This window comes from Syngnathus scovelli, chromosome 3 (assembly GCF_024217435.2).
Source record: "Syngnathus scovelli strain Florida chromosome 3, RoL_Ssco_1.2, whole genome shotgun sequence".
Lineage (NCBI taxonomy): Eukaryota > Metazoa > Chordata > Actinopteri > Syngnathiformes > Syngnathidae > Syngnathus > Syngnathus scovelli.
In genome coordinates, this window is record NC_090849.1 from 7,648,712 (window position 1) to 7,669,459 (window position 20,748).

General features: G+C 47.0%; 1 protein-coding gene and 1 long non-coding RNA gene across 13 annotated transcripts in view; both read left to right on the top strand.

Moving 5' to 3' along the window:
* Positions 1-20,748, top strand: part of fkbp15b (FKBP prolyl isomerase family member 15b) — a 115,832-nt gene that overhangs the window by 47,232 nt on the left and 47,852 nt on the right. For all 12 annotated transcript variants that reach the window (XR_011086581.1, XR_011086582.1, XR_007490670.2 and 9 more), the window contains 4 exons: positions 8,962-9,056; positions 9,136-9,229; positions 10,154-10,325; positions 13,418-13,554. Coding sequence is in view for 1 of the 12 variants with exons in the window: in XM_049764198.2 (XP_049620155.1) it covers positions 8,962-9,056; positions 9,136-9,229; positions 10,154-10,325; positions 13,418-13,554 (498 nt within the window). In the remaining 11 variants the exon portion in view is untranslated. The remainder of the gene's footprint in view (positions 1-8,961; positions 9,057-9,135; positions 9,230-10,153; positions 10,326-13,417; positions 13,555-20,748) is intronic.
* On the top strand, positions 2,220-4,518 carry LOC125965780 (uncharacterized). Its single transcript, XR_007479966.2, has 2 exons — positions 2,220-2,616; positions 2,697-4,518. It is a non-coding gene; the product is annotated as an uncharacterized lncRNA (long non-coding RNA).

Sequence of the window (20,748 nt, forward strand, 5' to 3'; positions counted from 1 at the left end):
CGATCCATCCATCCAGTCACGGGGACAGTAGCTTTAGGAGGGACGTCCAGACTTCCCTCTCCCCAGCCACTTCGCCCAGCTCATCCCGGGGGAACCCAAGGCGTTCCCAGGGATAGTTGAGAGCCATAGTCTCTCGAGTGCGTCCTGTCGTCCCTAGGGTCTCCTGCCGTTGGGACATACCCGGGACACCTCCCTGGTAAGGCGTCCAGGAGGCATCCTAATGAGATTCCCGAGCCATCTCATCTGGCTCCTCTCAGCGTGGAGGAGCAGCGGCTTGACTCACAGTCTCTCATGGATGACCGAGCTTCTCACCCTATCCCTAAGGAAAAACCCGGATACCCTGCAGAGTAAACTCATTTCGGCCGCTTGTATCCGAGATCTTGTTCTTTCGATCACTCGTGACCATAGGTGAGGGTAGATCGACCCGTAAATCTCGCTCTTCACCGCAACGAACTGGTACAGAGTCTGCATCACAGCAGACCAATCCGCCTGATGATCTCACGCTCCATCCTGCCCTCGCTCGTGAACAACACCCCAAGATACTTGAACTCCTCCACCTGGGGCAGGTTCTCATCCCCGACCTGGAGAGGGCATTCCACCCTTTTCCGACTGAGGACCATGGTCTCAGATTTGGAGGGGCTGGCTTTCACCCCGATCGATTCACACTCGGCCGCAAACTGCTCCAGTGAGAGCTGGAGATCACGGCTTGAAGAAGGCAACAGCAAAACATCGTCTGCAGAATGCAGAGATGCAATGCTGAGGTCACCAAACTGGAAACCCTCAACGCCTCGACTCCGCCTAGAAATTCTGTCTATAAAGGTTATGAACAGAATCAGTGACAAAGGGCAGCCTTACTGCCGGAAATGCGGACCAAACTCTGGCATCGGTGATACAGGGACTGAGCCGCCCTTATCAGAGGGTTTGGCAACCCGTACTCCCGCAGCACCCCCCACAGAACACGGGACACCGTCGAACGCCTTCTCCAAGTCCACAAAACACGTGGACTGGTTGAGCAAACTCCCATGCACCCTCGAGGATCCTGCCAAGGGTATAGAGTTGGTCCACTGTGCCACTGTTGTATGTTTTTTTTTTTGGTATGGCGCCGCTGTGAGTGGCAGCCTCCCAGCAGTGTTCTCTCTTTTCCTCTTTATTTCCTTCTTTTTTCCTTTTTCTTTCTTTCTATTTGTCCATTTGGCGATGCTGGTGCCTTCTACCGCACCTCGGCGTCTGCAAATGGCTTTCGGATCGGATATTTTTTTTCCCTGGGTCCAGGATGGCTGCGCACATTGGTCGGGACCGACGTGACTCTATGACTGCTTCCTGCTCATCCGGCCGGTGCTGACCGGGTCCCTCGCCTTGGCCTCGCAGCCGCAACCCCTGTGGGGAGTCCGCTCCCTCGTGCTCATCAGAACCAACGACCTTCGCCGTGCCAGCCCCATGATGACGATCTGCACGTGCCCCGACTGCCTACCCAGGACGCTGCTCACACGTTTGCCTGTTTTGTGATGTTTTACCGATTCACGACCACGGTCCATTGGGCGCCGTTGAACTTGGCTGCCCTTACACCTGTTTATGGACCCCGTGGAGGCTATTTTGTGTGTTTTGGGGTGTTCTTTGGTGTTGGGGGGGCTGGTTGGCCGCTGTTACTTTTTTTTTTCCTTTATCTTGTTGCGTTGCTTTGATGGCGTCGTTGTGTGGCAGCCTTATAAGAGCCTATTGAGTTGCGCTCATGCCATCTGTGTGTCTTTTATATACCCGCTCTGTGGTATGAATACTGCTGGGGCCTGAATTTCCCCACCCCCGGGATCAATAAATGTTCAATCCATCAATCAATCAAGGCCAAAAACCACACTGCTCCTCCTGAATCTGAAGATAGACCTCCCAACGGACCCTCCTTTCCAGCACCCCTGAATAGACCTTACCAGGGAGGCTGAGGAGTGTGAATCCTGTCTGCCAATCCAGAGGCAACGTCCCCGATGTCCACGCAATGTTGTAGAGGTGTGTCAGCCAGGACAGCCCCACAACATCCAGAACCTTTAAGAACTCCGGGTGGATCTCCGAGATGTTTTTTAACTTCTGTGACTTCGTCCCCAGGCATCAGAGAGTCCACCTCAGAGTCTCCAAACCCTGCTTCAACAATGGAAGGCATGTCGATGAAATTGAGGAGGTCTTAGAAGTATTCTTCCAACCGACTCACGACGTTCTGAATTGAGGTCAGCAGCACACCGTCTCCACTGTTCACAGTGTTAACGTTGCACTGCTTCCCCCTCCTGAGACACCAGATGGTGAACCAGAATTTCCTCGAAGCCGTCTGGAAGTCATTCTCTATTGCCTCGCAACCGCCAAAGTCGCGTTCCGCTTGCCCATCTGGTACCTGTCGGCTTCCTCCAGAGTCCCACAGGCCAAAACAGCCCGATAGGACTCCTTCTTCAGCTTGACGGCATCCCTTACCGCCGGTGTTCACCAGCGGGTTCGGGGATTGCCGCCACGACAGGCACCAACGACCTTACGGCCACAGCTCCGGTCGGCCGCCTCAACAATGGAGGCGCGGAACATGGTCCACTCACACTCAATGTCCCCCACTTCCATCGGAATGTGGGAGAAACTCTTCCGGAGGTGGGAGTTGAAGCTCTTTCTGACAGGGGATTCTGCCAGAGGTTTTCAGCAGACTCTCACAGTACGTTTGGGTCTGCCAGGTCGGACCGACATCTTCCCCCACCATCGGAGCCAACCCACCACCAGGTGGAGATCAGTTGACAGCTCTGCCCCTCTCTTCACCCGAGTGTCCAAAACATGCAGCCGGAAATCCTATGACACAACTACAAAGTCGGTCATCGAACTGCGTCCAAGGGTGTCCTGGTGCCAAATGCACAAGGGTGTCCAAAACATGGAGCTGGAAATCCTATGACGCAACTACAAAGTCGATCATCGAACTGCGTCCAAGGGTGTCCTGGTGCCAAGTGCACAAGAAATGGTCACGGTCCCCATTTTTTTTTTTTTGTCGTGAATACATTTTCAAGTAGTGTTTTAAGTGGACGATATACAGACTGTATGAAGCTAAACGCGCTAGTGATTTCATTTCCATTATTTAAGTGGACGATATACAGACTGTATGAAGCTAATCGCGCAAGTGATTTTTATTTCCATGACTAAAGGCGCTTGATAAGAAGTAGTTGGGCTATTTGATCTTTATGACTGCTTTAATACAGTGTTATGGATAGCTAAGACTGCAGCTGATTCGGAAAGGGGGAAGTTCACAGAAGCACCTCATCCACACAGGCACTCAAGTCAGAGCGTGGCCGTACACAGTAGTAGAATAAGTGGCTGCTTTAATCTCTCTTCCATCCATTTCACATTGTATCAAAATTACTTACTCAATCCGCTTGACATTGTCATCTGCATATTGCATCTCTTTTTATATAAACGTCAACAGACTTCGATGAAGGGGACAGCATTCAAGGACGACAGGTGAATGGTCCCCTTAGCTGCCCAAACACATGCCTGATGTTAATTACCGTATTGGCCCGAATATAAGACAGTGTTTTTTACGTTGAAATAAGACTGAAAAATTGGAGGTCGTCTTACATTCGGGGTCTAGACATTATACCCATTCACAATGCTAGATGTCGCCAGATATCTTTAAAGCGAATGTTGAACTTAACTCCCCAGGCCAAAGCGAACCCCTGTCACGAAGAATAAAAACAAAAATAGCGGTAGCACGAAGAATAAAAATAAAAAATAGCGGTAAGAAAGAAAAGAGAAGAAAATAAGAGAAGAGATAACAGAAAATGGAGAAACATAGCGACAAAAGTGGGTCGAAGATTGGCCAGGTTAACTGGCAGCTGAGGAGAAGTTATGCTGCAAACTTCAAGATGATGGTGATAATTGAGGCAGAGTCTTCAAGCAATTGCAAAGCGGCTGTGAAATATGGTGTCACAGATTGTAATGTACGGAGATGGAGAGCTCAATAAGATGAAAAATGTTCACAATCGGAGAAAAGCTTTTCGTGGTCCTCAGAGCGGCTGCTTTCAAGAACTCAACAGGAGGGTGTGCGCGTACGTGGACGAGAAACGAAATGACGGGATGCCCATCAGCAGAGCTGTCATTCAGCTCAAGGCCATGGAAATAGCCAAAAAGCTAAACATACCCACCGCTGACTTCAAAGCAAGCCTCGGCTGGTGTAAAAGAATGATGCGGCGTAGCGGACTAACACTGCGACACAGCTAGCCAGCGCCTGCCCTCTGACTTTGATGGTTAGTGTAGTTATTGTAATTTTGTTGTTTTATCACAGTAGATTGGTTTTATTACATTTCAAAAACCAGAAGCCATTCATTTACAAATGTGATGGCCCTTTAGTTTACATATTTAAATGTTCAGATATTAAGATGTGATAGTTTTTGCATGATTTGAATGAGGCAAAATAACATGCTTTCTCTCTCGAATATATTGTTATAATCATTTGTTTCAGATGTACTGTAATTATTTTCTGTATAAAACTTACATTTGGTCGTCTTATAATCGGGCCAATACGGTAGTGTGACAAAGGACCGCTTCAGCTGCCTAAATTAAAACAAAAAATCCTTCCTCTAAAACGCACTTTCGGGGTTACCAAAATAACCAAATTCTGGACCCCATAGTCTGCAGGAAATTGAGTTTTAGCTGTATTTGTAAGTACAGTGGCGCCTCGGTTTTCGAACACAATCCGTTCCAGAAGGCTGTTCGAGAAGTGAATCGTTGGAAATCCTCATCATATTTTCCCATTACAAATAATGGGAAAAAAAATACCGTAATTTCTGGACTATAAGCCGCGACTTTTTTCCATAATTTTGGACCCTGCGGCTTATAGTCAGATGCGGCTTATAGTCAGATGCGGCTTATATAAGATTTTTTTTCGTGATTTTTGTGATGACTTGATCACTTTTACTCTTAACAATATTATATACAGTAAAAGCTACAAAACAAACTGACAAATAACTCGTTTTCAAATCAGACGAGTAAAAACTGGTCAAATATTTTTAAAAAAAGATATTAAAAGTGAAGACAATTTGCAATTCTAGTAATGACACACGAATTTGATGCACAATTTGTCTTCGCGGGCCACATAGAATGATGTGGCGGGCCGTATCTGGCCTCCGGGCCTTGAGTTTGACACCTGTGCTCTAAACCCTTTCTCTTACTCTGCCATATCACTCAGAGATTACATAAAGCAGTGGCGCTGTTTGGACCATCTGCATTGTATTAAAACCCAATCAATCAGCATTTAAATTCAATTCTTCTGACATTTTGCTCACCAAAAACAAGTTGTAATGAATGTGAACTTTTAATGCATTTTATTCAGAAGGTTACTTTGAACCTTAATAAACGGCGGCGCGACGTACTTATGGATTTTTACGGCCTCCGGCCTCCAGGGGGCGCTCTAGCAGGAAGCAAGAGCGAGACAGGCGAAGAAGAGATAATGCACCGAAGAAGACGCGCTAGTTTATGTTTACATTTCGCGCATCACGCAGAACGCGATCAAGTCGGACATTACTGAAAGGAAGCCTTTGTACACAAACCGTCATCATGGGGGACAAAAGAAATGCATATGATGCCGCTTTTAAGCCAAAGGCAGTCGATGTTGATGACATTATCTTGTGTCTACTCTGGAGCGTACTTATGGATTTTTACGGCCTCCGGTCTCCAGGGGGCGCTCTAGCAGGAAGCAAGAGCAAGACAGACGAAGAAGAGATAATGCGCCGAAGAAGACGTGATCGTCTCGCGCATCACGCACACACTCGCATTCACAGAAAGACAGGAAGCTTTTATACACAAACCGTCATTATGGGGGCCAAAAGAAATGCATACGATGCCGCTTTTAAGCTATACGTGTCACTTGCTAGTTTAATGTAATTTAATTTAGCGCTTCGTGCATGAATAAGATTAGCACGAACAGACCCTCTGCGGAAGCTCAGGCGTCCATGTGCTCCTCAGGCAGTCCTGTCTACATTCTACCGTGGCACCATTGAGAGCGTCCTCACCAGTTGCATCGCTGTCTGGGGTGGTAACTGCACTGAACAGAACTTGAAGGCCCTGCAGCGCATAGTGAATACGGCTGGTAAGATTATTGGTGCTTCGCTCCCCTCCCTGAAGGACATTTACACCTCCCATCTCGCCCGCAAGGCAACCTCGATTGCCAGAGATGTGAGTCACCCGGCTCACTCTTTGTTTGACCTTCTGCCCTCTGGGAAGAGGTACAGGAGCATGCGCTCCCGCACCACCAGACTCGCCAACAGCTTCTTTCTCCAGGCTGTTAGGGCCCTGAACTCGCTACCCCCTTCTGCGTAGCGTGCGGCACTGTTGCGCTATTTTCGGGAATGTCTGCTGTACGCGCACTTTTTCTGCTCCTCTTATTTATTTATTTATTGTTGTGTTATTTATTCATTATTTATTCAGCACGCTTTTGTTATACTTGTTTACTTGTTTGTCTGTTGTGAGCCATGTCTTGTCACCGTGGGATAGGGGGGAATGAAATTTCGGTTTCTTTGTGTGTCTTTGGCATGTGGAGAAATTGACAATAAAGCTGACTTTGACTTTTTGACTTTGAGTTTCACACTCGAAGAAATGCATAAAACCGACGACGAAAGAGAGACTGAGAGGCAAAGGATATCTAACGCTATTCCAATCGGACACTAAGGAGGAAGACTTCGATGGTTTCAGTGCACAGGAGGAAGATGAAGACGGCTCTTTTTTTTACTTTTACTGGTATGTTTTTTTTAACCAGCCCTGTTAGTGCTGTGCTACCGTGTTGCTGCTGTGTTGCTGCTGTGTTACCGCCGCGTCTGTGACTTTGCTGTGTTACTTCCGTGTTGCAGCGGTATTACTGCCGCGTCACAGGCAGTGTTTGGAAAGAAATGTTAAGGTATGTTATTAAAGCTTTAAAAAAAACTTTCTGTCCATTCTTTCTTTGCTAATAACTCGCGTGCACACTTCAGTGTTGCTGCGGTACTACTGCTGCGTCACAGGCAATGTTTAGAAAGACATGTTCAAGTATGTTATTAAAACGTTAAAGGCTTTCTATGTACTGTCTTTCTTTGTAAAAAAACTCGTGTGCACGTGCGGCTTATAGTCCGGTGCGGTTTATGTAAGAAAAAAACTGAAATGTCCCTGAATTTCAGATGGTGCGGCTTATAATCCAGTGCGTTTTATATTCCGGCAATTACGGTAATCCGTTCCAAGCCCAAAAAAAGCATTTTTCCATTTGCGCATTTTTGTCCAATCGCGCAACTGCAGCGCACCGCTTAACGCGCAACCGTAGCGCGTCGCTGACCACGCAAGTACACCACGCTGGTCGCATTATTGTGACAGAGCCGTCGTTGAAATTTAGAAAATATTTTTAAAGTCCTAATGTACTTAACTAAATTTAAGTGGACATCAGTGTGCAGGGAGCTTAATTTTGTCCGATCGCGCCACCGCAGCGCGCCGGGCGCTCAGTGTTGCATTGCTTTAGGAGCGTCTTTGTGTTTTAGGATGGCTTTACTGCTCCCACTTGCTTCCTTTGGAAGCATGATTTGAGTTGATGCAATCCTCAGACTAACGAGAACGTAATAACTAACGGAGTCAGTTGGCATGCGGGTCCTCTTGGCTCATCTCGCGAGGTTCGACAACCGAATTTCGTCCGACATCCGAAGCAAACAAATCTCGAATTTTTTGTTCGAATTTGTTCGAGAACCGGGACGTTCGAAAACCGAGACTCCACTGTATATCTATACTATTGTTAGCTCATATTACCGCATTTTCTGCACTATAAGGCGCACTTAAAAACTTAAAATTTACTCAAAAAATCACAGTGCGCCCTATAATGCAGAGCGCCTGATGAATTTGCTGATCTATACTGGTTGTGTACACAGCGCTCTGCCAAAATGTTTCAGTCCGTTTCAGTATGACTAGTAAATTACAAGGTCGCATCGCTTTCAGCATTACGGCATCACTGAAGTAAGGCATGACATTTAAAAAAAAAAAAAAAAAAAATCTTCTATAGGCTAGAATCCCTCCCATCGCATGATTGATATACAGGTAAGCCTGTCGGGAGGCAATCACAGTGAACCCCCCCCGCCCCACCACCACCACCGCAGCAGTTTGGATGCACATACACAAGCCCGGCACCAAAGCTAACAAGCTGATCAATGCATTACGCATAACAATAAACTTAACTCCAGCGTTTGTTTTAAGCACCCTTTCTCACAGTCATGGCATTCGAGTATGACCTAGTGGCAATGTTGTTCGTCAGTTAGTGCTGAATGACTTACATTTTCACATTGTAGATATGTCTTTAAGATTATTAGAATACAACATACTGTACAGTGTGTAATAAAATTACACAATTAGAAGGTCGTTTTCTTCACTTTTTTAATAGCTACTAGAACTGCTGAACTTTATTTGTAAATCAGAGATGCTTCAAATAGTGGCTGTTGTGTGCTGACTTCCATTTAAGACGAGTTTGAATGTGATTATTAATAATGTTTCAGCATACTGGATGTGGTATATGTATACAATAATCCTGGGGATTTTCATCACCACCTGGCTACTTGCCCGGTCATGTGATACACTGTTACTGGGTGAGTTCCTGGAAATATAAATACTGCCCAACATTTTGGGATGCAGTCTTACCTCCAGGCTCAGCATCCACTGAAATCTGACAGGTGCAAAGGAATGATTCAGGGTTAACTCTGAATGCAACACCCATACCCAGTAAGAGTGTGTGCCCAATTGTGCAACATTATCTAAGTTGCTTATGTCTATTTCTTTTTCAAAAACATTTGTTTTCATTTGAGTACAAGTTATATTTCACATGAAAGATGTACCAAATATAACAAAAACAAAAAGTTGCTGTTTTTTTTCTTCTCATTTTTCACAAACTGGGATTTGAATAGTGGTGTCTGTATGTTTTATGTCCACTGTATAATGTTCATTTTTTGTTTATAGGAAAATGAATGTTTAAAGAAAGAATTATTCGAGAAAGGCTCTCGTATTGAGGAGCAAAACCGCAGGATAAGTGAATTATTCAACCAAAGCCAAAGGTGAGTTTGAATACTTTTGAATTGTCTCATCTTTTCCTGTCTGTAGACCATGTGTCACGCCTAGTCATATCTCATGTAGGTATATGGACCATAGCAACACGCATTTGGAAAAGAGAAATGACTCCCTCAAGTCTTCAGGTCAAGTTAAACTACTGCAGGCTGAACAAGACAAGGTCAGTGTTGCTAATCACTACCAAAGTGTTCGCAGAGAAAACAGAAGTAGAGATGTTTACCTGGCTTCATGAAAGATATTTAGGGTGCGTTAAGAAATTCACTCTGAGGCCCGTGCACTTGTCTTAGAGTGGATGTGTTATCCAAACGCAGCCAGCGTTGGTGCATCGTGTCCTTTGTCAGAGCGTCGACTGTGCATACTGGCACTCCAGCTTTGGTCCACTCTCAGAGCATGTTTTCAAACGCGACCTTCATTTTAGTCGTACTGTATTTATTTGGATAATTCATTGCTCCCCCTCCATCAGTCATCACCATACCATGGTGGACGGCTTTGCGTGTCCCAGTGATCCGAGGAATTAAGTTGTCTGGCTTTATGCCCTGGCAAGGTCACCCATGGGAAACATAGAATCCCTTAAAATGAGTGACAATATAGATACATTTTCCCTTGCCCGGACGAGAGATCGCCGGCCCCTCCTGGAGCCAGGCCTGGAGGTGAGGCTCGTAGGTGAGCGTCTGGTGGCCTTCACCCATGGGGCCTGGCCTGGTACAGCCCGAAAAGTTAACATGGGTCCCCTTTCCCATAAACTCACCCCGTGTGGGAGGGGCCAAAGGGGTCAGGTGCGTAGTGAGTTGTGCGGCGCTCAAAGGCGGGGACCTTGGCGGTCCGATCCGCAGCTACAGAAGTAGTTTTAGGGATATGGAATGTCACCTCTCTGACAGAGGTAAGTTTGAACTTCCTGCTGAAGCTGCTGTCCCCGCGACCTGAGCCCGGATAAGCCTTGGATAATAGATAGATGGATGGTTTTAATTCCCAGTTGTCATTTGTACTTTTATAAATGGTTCAGTCATTATTGTGATATGAGGTTTCGTTTTGGGTTGAGGTCTCTATCTCGCATACTGTCACTATCTTCTTGATTATCCTCCAGATTCAATTAAAGGAAGAACTGGCATCACCCACAGCTAATCTTTCTCAAATGCAACTAGAGGGTATGACACATCATCAGAAGATTTTAGAGCTGCAAACTAAACTGAACACAAGTCTGCTTGACTGTGAACGCCACTCTAAACACATCAGTGATCTGGAACCACAACTCGAAGGTTAGTGTCAATACCCATATATACATATTGCTGCCAAAATTAGGTATTGACTGTACAGTTCTGTGATTTTAGACTATCTCACTGTTATGATGTATTAATTTAATTGCTGACCCAGCCAATGGTATCTCAATTACTTACCTTCCAGTGGAAATACAAGCTTGATTAAAAAATTTCAGATTCAAACCCGTCCTATGGACTATTGTTTTGATCATGACCCATAACTTGTGAGCATCGGTGGAGGGTAGGAACATAGGTGACCTGTAAATCAAGATCTTCACCTTCCGGCTCAGCCCCTCTTCACCACTACGGACCAATACATAGTCTGTATCACTGCAAACGCTGCACCGATCCACCTGTCAATCTCGCTCTCCATCTTCCCCTCACTTGTGATCAAGACCCCAAGATACTTGAACTCATCCTCTTGGAACAGTATCTCATCCCCCACCTGGAGAGGGCACTCCACCCTATTACGACTTAGGATCGTTGTCTCATTTTTGGAGTCGCTGATTTTGATCCCATCCGCTTCACACTTGGCTGTGAATCGCTCCAGTGAGAGTTGAAGATTGCCACTTGAAGAGGCTAACAGTACCACACCATCTAAAAGAGTAGAGGAACTGAGACCACCTAACCGTACAACCTCAACACCTTAGCTGTGCCTTGAAACATTTTTCATAAAAGTGATTAACAGAATCTGTGACAAAAAGCAACCTTGGCAGAGTCAAACCCTCACTGATAACAAATCCGACTTATTGCCGTAAATGCGGACTAAACTCTAACATCTGTTGTACAAGGCTCAAGCAGCCCATACTACGGCAGCTCATCCACCACAAGATCCTTCGCGCACATGGTGGAAGGCCTTCTCTGAGTCCACAAAGAATATGTAGACTTGTTAGTGAACTCCCATGCACCCTCACACACTTGGTGGTTCCATCAACACGTTTCGGGTTTGTCCCCACGACAGGCACCAATCACCTTACGGCCAGCTCCGATCAGCCACCTCAACAATGGAGGCACAAAACAAGGTCCACTCGGATTCAATGTCCGCCACTTCCTCGATGATGTGGGCGAAGTTCTGCCGAAGGTGGAAGTTGAAACCCTTTCTAACAAGGGATTCTGCCAGTCGTTCCCAGCAAACGTTTGGGTTTGTCAGGGCAGACCAGCAGCTTATCCCACCATCGGAGCCAACACACCATTCGGTGGTAATAAATTGTTAGCTGTGTCTCTCTCTTTACCGAGCGTTGAAATCATGTGGCCACAAAGTTGATCATCGAATTGCAGCCTAGGTTGTCTTGATGCCATCAGCACATACAAACCCCCTATGTTTGTACATATTGTTGGTTCTGGACACTCTGTGACAAGCACAGAAGTTGAGTTACAGAACACTGCTCAGTTTCTGATCCAGGGGGGCGGGCGTTCCTCTCAATCACGCCCCTCCAGGTCTTGCTGTCATTGCCCATGTGAGCATTGAAGTTGCCCAACAAAACGATGAAGTCTCCAGAAGGAGCACTCTTCAGCACTTCTTCCAAAAGCTTAATCTTTTATGAAGTTATTTTATTCTTGTTTTATTGAGTCCATTTTACCCTTCTCTTTTATCTGTTGAGTTGGGTCCCTCACAGCCAAAAATAAAAATAGATTAGGTAGCATAGTGAGGATGTGTGGCAGGATTTCTGGGACGAGTTTCATGGAGCTTTCTGGGCTGTACAGAGCCAGGGCCACTAGGAAAGCTAGGGACATTCACCCACTGGCCTGCCACTACAGGCTCCTGCCGGCTGGCTGCCGGTACATGTTACCAAGGCTCAGAAAAAACAGGTAGAGGAATACTTTTGTGCCAACCACGACAGGCTTCTTGAACCAGATATTGTGAGCCTGCTCTGCATGATGTAATAATTATGACTGTGTAAATGAACGCAGCCCCTGCCCATATTGTGTGATGTTTTTAAATGAATGGTGACTTTATGTGTTGTTCTGCTATTGCAAAACAAATTGCCCCCTAGGGGGATAATAAAGTTTCTGAAGTCTGAAAAAGGGTGGGTAATCTAAACTGCTGTTTGGTCCATATCGGGGGTTGGGAACCTTTTTGGCGGATAGAGACATACATGCCCATTTTTTTTACAAATAATTTCCCGTGAGAGCCATACCATTTATAAAAATGATAGGCTAGATACAATTAAATGCATGTATTTTAATTAAGACCAACGATTGTTTTGAGTGTACTAATGTATTCTTTTTAATAACGTCACCAAAAAAGCCATATCTGGCTCGCGAGGCATAGGTTCCCGACGCCTGGTCCATATCCACAAACGCATCACAGTCTACAGACGCTAGGCCAGGGGGGAAATAAGTACACCCAGACCTGCTCTGTGTCTCACACTGTGGGCAACTCCAGTGTACGAGAGTTCAACCACTTTCGCTTCTGTAGCTGGGTTTTGGACTGGCAAGGTTCCCAACCTTTGGCTGCCGCCAAGCTCTTTCTGCACCCAACCTTTTTGGCCTTTCCACAGGCGGGAAGATCTTGTGAAGGGGGACCCACATTTTTCATTCGGTCTGAGCATGACTTGGTGCCATGGGTGCAGGCCCGGCCACCAGATACTTGCCTTCAAGCCCCACCTTCAGGCTTGGCTCCAAAGAGAGACCCTGGTAGCCGGCATTCGGGAAAAGGGAAACCGAAGCCATTATTTATATTTGTTTTACAATGGGGGGGGGGGGGGGGGGGATACTTTGTCTGGTCCCTCATCTGTGACCTCTTCACCAAGGGTGACCCTGTCTTATACATCCTTTATAAGTGCTAAATGTGAATTCAAACAGCCTGGAGTGTTCCTTTAATGGTGAAGTAATTTCAGAAAATCCCAAATGCAAGTTATGCTGTTTAAATAAGGTTCAACTTTCAGGCCCAAACTTTGCTCCTAGGATTATTGAGATACTCAATCACCTCCACAATGACAAGGGGACAGCTCATGGAAGGGAGAGTTAACTATATTGGAAACATGGCCTCTTAAATCTAAAAATCAGAGATCACCAATCTCATATTGTAAAGGATATAACAAACATATGTCATAATCACTGATGTAACATTGTGATTATGTATGTGTCAGAGCTGAAGGAAATATCAGAAAGATCCCAGTCTCAGTACCGTGAAGAGATGCAAAGACGCAAGGAGCTAGAGCTCAAGCTCAAAAACATGGAGGGGGAAGTTAATAACCTGAAGACAAATCAAGATGGCCTAAAACAAGTGAGTGCCCTTCAAAATGTCTTTTCCTACTGAGTGGATCAGTACTGTGCCATCTGTGTTAATGATATTTGGTTTATATACACTGGGTGAGAATCTCAGAGTGGTGCTGGGTTTAAAAATTGCTTTTATTTTTTCATGAGCCGATATCGATACATTAAACCACAAATGGATTTGTAACACATAAAAACATAAGTTTGGAAAACCTGTGTGCCATTTGGGGATAATATCTCATTCTGCCACAGGGTGGCACAAATATCGCTAATGCGTTGTCAAGGAGACAGTCTAGTGAGCAAGCGTTCTCCTGTGAAAATAATACAAAAACAACTATTAACTCACTCATATCAGTCTATAAATAGTTACTTGTTCGTTAGGACAACAAAATGTACGCCTATATTGACGTGAGGAGCTGTTCTCCATCGAATGAGCCCTCACGTTTAGCTCCGTCAAGCAAGGCCTCCGTTTCCTAAGAGCTTAGGCCTCAATGCTAATGCGCTATACTAAGGTGTTTTAGCCTAATTATTTGGTTAAAATCAATCAAAGTCTTAAAAGTATTGAACACTATTTTGTGATGTTGTTCTGATTCATGTTTTACTGTGATAAAATGAGAAGAGGATTCTAGTTGGCGATTTGCATGATGCTTACGATAATTGTAAGTGGTTAGCTGCTACGCTATCACGTACATAACATGTAGGATTTAGGTGGTAGGCGGAGGGCATATTTCATTCATTTTAAAGATCCCCATCAAAGAAGGACATATTTTTTGTTAACATCCTGTTCATCTTTCAGCAAATCAAAGAAAAATGGTTGGCACTCTTACCTCCACATTTTTTAGCGCAACCGTAGCGCGCCGCCGTCCGCGCAACTGCACCGTGCTGGTCGCATTATTGTAACAGAGCCGTCGCTGAAATTTAGGAAATATTTTAAAAGTCCTGATGTACTTTCCAAAATTTAAGTGGACCTCAGTGCACAGAGGGCTTAATTTGGTCCGATCGCGCAACTGCAGCGCACCGGGCGCTCACTGTCCCATTGCTTTAAGAGCGTCTTTGTGTTTTAGGATAGCTTTACTGCTCCCACTTGCTTTCTTTGGAGGCATGATTAACAGTTAATACAATCCTCAAAGTAACAAAAATACAATAACAATGGAGTCAGTCGGCATCCTGGCCGCGCGGTCGGGTTTTCTCGGGTACTCTCGGCTCATCTTGCGAGGTTCGACTTCTGAAATTTGTTTGACAACCGAAGCAAAAAAATCTAGAATTTTTCGTTCGAATTCCGATTTGTTCGAGAACCGGGATGTTCGAAAACCGAGGTTTGACTGTAGTAATAATAATAATAATAATAATAATAATACATTTAATTTAGAAGCGCCTTTCAGGTCACTCAAGGTCACTTTATAAAGAGTTAAAATAAGTTAAAAACAAATTAAAACAATAGCATTCAGTAAAAAATGTGAAAAACGTTAAAAAAACAACAGTAAGGCAACTAGAGATGAAATGCTATCCTGAATAGGTGGGTCTTGAAAAAAAACAACAGTAAGGCAACTAGAGATGAAATGCTGTCCTGAATAGAGGTGGGTCTTGAGAGTGGATTTAAACTGTGGGAGGGAGTCAATGTTGCGGATGTCAGGTGGAAGTGTGTTCCAAAGTTTGGGAGCAGAGCAGCTGAAAGCTCTGCTCCCTATGGTGGTGAGCCGGGCAGAGAGGACAGTGAGGTGGATAGAAGATGAGGATCTGAGGGAGCGGGTTGAGGTGGCTGTGTGGAGGAGTTGAGACAGGTAAGGAGGGGCAAGGTTATGGATAGCGTGTTTGGTACTCCAGATCTGTGCCTTCATTCCCCTCTGTTTTGCAGAAGAACTTGACATTTCTAATCACCTTTTATTGTTGGATGCGTAAAAACTTTGGAGATGTTGGGGACCAGTGTCAACTGTGGATTTCTTAATATGCATCTGTAGGAAAACGGCAACACTGATGTTAGTGACCAGTTATCTGATGCCGCCAGAGAATTTGAGAGAATGCGTAATTTGCAGAGAACAAATTTTATACGTTTCGGAAATAATGCGGTTGTGAATTGGAAGCCAATGCAAGTTCTATAGGACGGGGGTGATGTGACGGAAGGAGAGGGTTTAGGAAATGATTCGAGCAGCTTAATTTTGGACCAGTTGGCGCTTACGGATAGATTTCTGAAGGAGACCGAAGAGGAGAGAGTTACAATAATCAAGACGGGAGGTGACGAGGCTGTGAACAAAAATAGAGGAGTGGGGGGTGAGAGAGGGGCGGAGGGGATTGATATTGCGAAGATGAAAGTAAGCATTGCGGGTGGTGGTGTTGATATGGGAAGAGAAGGGGAGTGTGCCATCGAGGATGACACCCAGACTCTTAACCTGGGGAGAGATTCAAGATTCAAGATTCAAGAGTCAGTTATTCGCCATGTTTGAGCGTGCCAAACAAGGAATTTGACTTCGGTAAATCACAGCCTCTGTTCAACATTTAGGTGACTAACAACAACACTCAGGACATCAAAAGTCAAAGTCAAAGTCAAAGTCTCCTTTATTGTCAATTCCTCCGCATGTCAAGACACACAAAGAGATCGAAATTACGTTTCTCACTATCCCAGGGTGACAAGACAGAGTTCACAACGCACATACAAGTAAACAACACAGGAAAAATAACATAAGAAGTCAACATCAATGAACAATAAGCGTGATAGCACGCTAGCCGCTCCCGATGCACAGCAGAGTCCGGTAAGATGACAGTCAACCAGGCCACTGTGAACACGAGCACACAGCAGGCACGCACTGTCCGGTTCGTGGATCCTATCAGGCGAACGCAACCCATCTTGTCGTCCCGCGAACGAACGTACGCCAGGAGAATGGAAGGCACGGATGGGCGAGCTGGGTTGGCCGCAAGCCTGGCCCGACGTCTCCGCGCTGGCCCCTCTTCCGCTGCCTCGCAGACCCGCTGCCGACTCATCCCAACAATGCTCCAGGACGGAGCAGTCCGAGCTCAGGACGCAGTCCAACCGGGGGAGGAAGAGCAGGCCAGTCCGGCGTCGCTCCATGACGAAGCAGTCCGAGCGCTAACACCAGCAGCAAATCTCTCCACACCAAAGTCCAGAACGCCATAAAACCCACTTCCGCCGATGTTGAGCAGAACATGCCCGCCGCACTAGTAGCACGACGTATCACACGAGACGAATACACACAAAACTGCCAGACAAACACTCAGTAAACACTCACAAAACACCGAACGGGACAGAGAGTGGCCGCTGCGTGTGCACGCGCCGCCATCTTGTTATATTGCATGTGAAGAACGAAAGATATTCTCAAACACCCCCTGATCTTAAACTCCCAAGAGGGCAAGGAAAAACTCAAAACTCCAGCTAGGGGAAATGAGAAACCTTGAGAAGAGACCACAGATGGGAGGGTCCCTCTTCTAGGATGACCAGACTGCAATGGATGCAGAGAGGACACATAGTACAAACAGTGTAGACAAAAAAGGTGTGGCAAGCGGGATGTTATTGCACAGTAATGACTCTGAGACTCTAAGAGTGGTGTGAGTTCATCAGAGCGACAGCCTGGGGGAAGAAGCTGTCTCTGTGTCTGCTGGTTTTAGTGTACAGAGCTCTATAACGGCGTCCGGAGGGGAGTAGTTCAAACAGGCTGCAACCTGGGTGCGAAGGGTCTGTTGAGATGTTACTTGCACGTTTCCTGGTCCTGGACAGGTACAAGTCTTGGATAGATGGGAGGTTGATTCCAATTATCTTTTCTGCAGTCCTTATTGTCCGTTGCAGTCTGTGCTTGTCTTGTTTGGAGGCCGATCCAAACCAGACAGTGATGGAGGTGCAGAGGACAGACTGGATGATGGCAGTGTAGAAGGTCTTCAGCAGCTCCCGTGGCAGGTTGAACTTCTTGAGCTGTCTCAGGAAGTACAGCCTCTGCTGGGCCTTCTTCCGGACAGAGTCTATGTGTCCGGTCCATTTCAGGTCCCGAGAGATTGTGGTTCCCAGGAACTTGAAGGTGTCTGATGAGAGAATAGTATTACTGCGGATAGTGAGGGGTGAAAGTGGTGAAGGGCCTCGCCTGAAGTCCACTGTCATCTCCACGGTCTTGAGCGGGTTCAGGTCCAGGTGGTTTTGGCTGCACCAGTGGACCAGCCGCTCCACCTCCTGTCTGTACGCAGTCTCATCACCGTTCTGGATCAGTCCGATGAGAGTGGTGTCGTCTGCATACTTCAGGAGCTTCACGGAAGAGTCACTTGCGGAGAAATCGTTGGTGTAGAGGGAGAAGAGCAGTGGGGAGAGGACGCATCCCTGAGGGGCTTCAGTGTTGGTGGTCAGGGTGTCATATGTGATGCTCCCCAGCCTCACACGCTGTCTCCTGTTGGTCAGGAAGCTGGTGATCCACTGACAGGTGGAGGCAGGCACCGCAAGCTGGATGAGCTTCTGTTGGAGGATGTCAGGAGCGATGGTGTTGAACGCCGAGCTGAAGTCCACAAACAGGATCCTGGCGTACTTTCCTGGGGTGTCCAGGTGTTGCAGGATGTAGTGCAGTCCCATGTTGACCGCATCATCCACCGACCTGTTTGCCCGGTAGGCAAACTGGAGGGGGTCCAGCAGGAGGCCCGTGACATCCTTCAGGTGGTTCAGTACTAACCTCTCGAAAGATTTCATGACCACAGATGTCAGTGCAACAGGTCTATAGTCATTCATACCTGTGATGGCGGGCTTCTTGGCCACTGGAACAATGGTGGAGCTCTTGAAGCACGAGGGCACCTCACACAGCTCCAGGGAACGGTTGAAGATCCGTGCAAAGGTGGGCGCCAGCTGCTCAGCGCAGACTTTCAAGCAGGAAGGTGACACGCCGTCTGGGCCCGGTGCCTTCCTGATCTTTTGTCTCCGGAACATCTGGCGCACTTCCTCCTCGCTAATCTGGAGTGCGGGCGCGGCCTCTGCAAGAGAGAGAGTCGGTGACCACGGTGATGGAGGTGTGGACAGAGCAGTTGTGGGGGGAGGTGAGTATGTGGATTGTGTGGATTGTGCTGCAGGAGGTCCCGTTGTGTGGGAGGACCGATCAAACCTGCAGTAGAACCTGTTTAGCTGGTCAGCGAGCCTTGGGCTCTCCACAAGACGGGGGGTTCGTTTCTTGAAGCCCGGGATGCTCTGCAGGCCTTTCCACACTGTTGAGGGATCAGGATTGGCAGAGAGGTGTCTCTCCAGGCTCTCCCCGTAACACCTCCTGGCTTTCCTGACCTCTCGGTTCAGTGTGTTTCTGGTCTGCTTGAACAGGTCCCGGTCGCCGCTCCTGTAGGCCTCCTCCTTGACTTTGCGCAGCCTCCTAAGGTTCCGTGTAAACCAAGGTTTGTCGTTGTTGTACGTGCAGAAGGTCTTAGTCTGCACACACAGATCCTCACAAAAACTGATGTATGATGTGACAGTGTCAGTGAGTTCATGCAAGTCTGAATTTGCAGCTTCAAAAACACTCCAATCGGTGCAGTCAAAGCAGGCTTGGAGGTCCTGCCTTGACTCCACTGTCCACTTCCTGACAGTCCTTACCACAGGCTTAGAAGTTTTTAGTTTCTGTCTGTAGGCAGGGATCAGATGAACTAGACAGTGGTCCGAGAGTCCTAAAGCTGCACGAGCCACAGAGTGGTATGCATCCTTAATTACGGTGTAGCAGTGGTCCAGTGTCTGTGCCCCTCTGGTGGGACACGTTATGTGCTGTCTGTATCTGGGGAGTTCGTGTGCGAGGTTCGCCCTGTTAAGATCACCCAGAACAATGATTAGTGAATTTGGTAGAAGTTTCTCCATGTCTGTCACCTGGTCAGCCAGCATCTGCGTGGCTTCACTCGCACGTGCGTGTGGTGGGATGTAAACAGCTGCCATGACGTTCGAGGAGAACTCCCGTGGTGAATAGAACGGCCGGCAGTTTATGAAAAGTGTTTCTAGGAGAGGGCTGCAAAACTCTTTCAACACCATGACATCGGTACACCAACGTTCATTAATGTAGAAACAGAGACCACCTCCCTTTGATTTTCCGGAGAGCTCCGCGCTGCGATCTGCACGCGTTAGCCGAAACCCAGCTAACTCCATGGCGTGGTGGGGGGTTCGTTCGCTAAGCCACGTCTCAACAAAACACAGCGCGGCGGATCTGCTGAAGTCCGTGTTCCTTGAAGTGAGGAGCAGCAGTTCGTCCATCTTGTTCGCCAGGGAGCGGACATTCGCCAGATGAATTGACGGTAGGGCAGAACGGAACCCTCTCTGCCTCAGGTTTACGAGGGCTCCCGCTCGTTTTCCGCGTCGTCGCCGTCGCGCTAGCTTGTATAGCACCGCCGCTCCGGCTAAAATCTCCGACAAACAGTCTGAATCAGAGAGAACAGGAGAGAAAATACCAGAAGGAGACTGACCGATGTTTAACAGTGCTTCTCTAGTAAAAGTGATCCGGGATGGACAGCAGAAGACACAGAAAACACACAAAATAAGACAAAGAAACAGAGAGCGACTCACCGTGGCAGCCATCCGCGGCGCCATCAGATGACGTCAACTATCACTCATTCCATCCACCTCAATAGACTAACCTCTATCGGTATCTCTGGCACCCCACTCGACTGGCTCCTTAGAGGGGGAAACTAAGGAGCTGTCAATGGGGAGGGAGAAACTGTCAACTTTCGATAGAGCGGATTTAGAACCAACTAAAAGGATTTCAGTTTTATCACTGTTAAGTTTGAGAAAGTTGGAGGTGAATCAGTTTTGTATTTCGGAGAGGCAGTGAGTCAGAGAAGAGGGAGGGAGGGTGGAGTTGGGTTTGGTGGAGAGATAGAGCTGGGTGTCATCCGTGAAGCAATGAAAGAGGACATTAAATTTACGGAAAATAAGACCAAGGGGGAGGAGGTAAGTGATGAGAAGGAGGGGACCCAGGACAGAGCCCTGGGGGACACCAGTGGAGACAGGGGAGGATTGGGAACGGAAGGATTTAAGTTGGATGAACTCGGTGCGGCCTGAGAGGTAGGTTTGAAACCAGTCGAGTGGGGTGCCAGAGATACCGATAGAGGTTAGTCTATTGAGGTGGATGGAATGAGTGATAGTGTCAAAGGCCGCACTCATGTCAAGGAGGAAGACGGAGAGTAAACTGGAATCAGCTGCAGTGAGGAGGTCATTGGTGATTTTTAGAAGGGCTGTTTCGGTGCTATGGCGGGGCCGTAA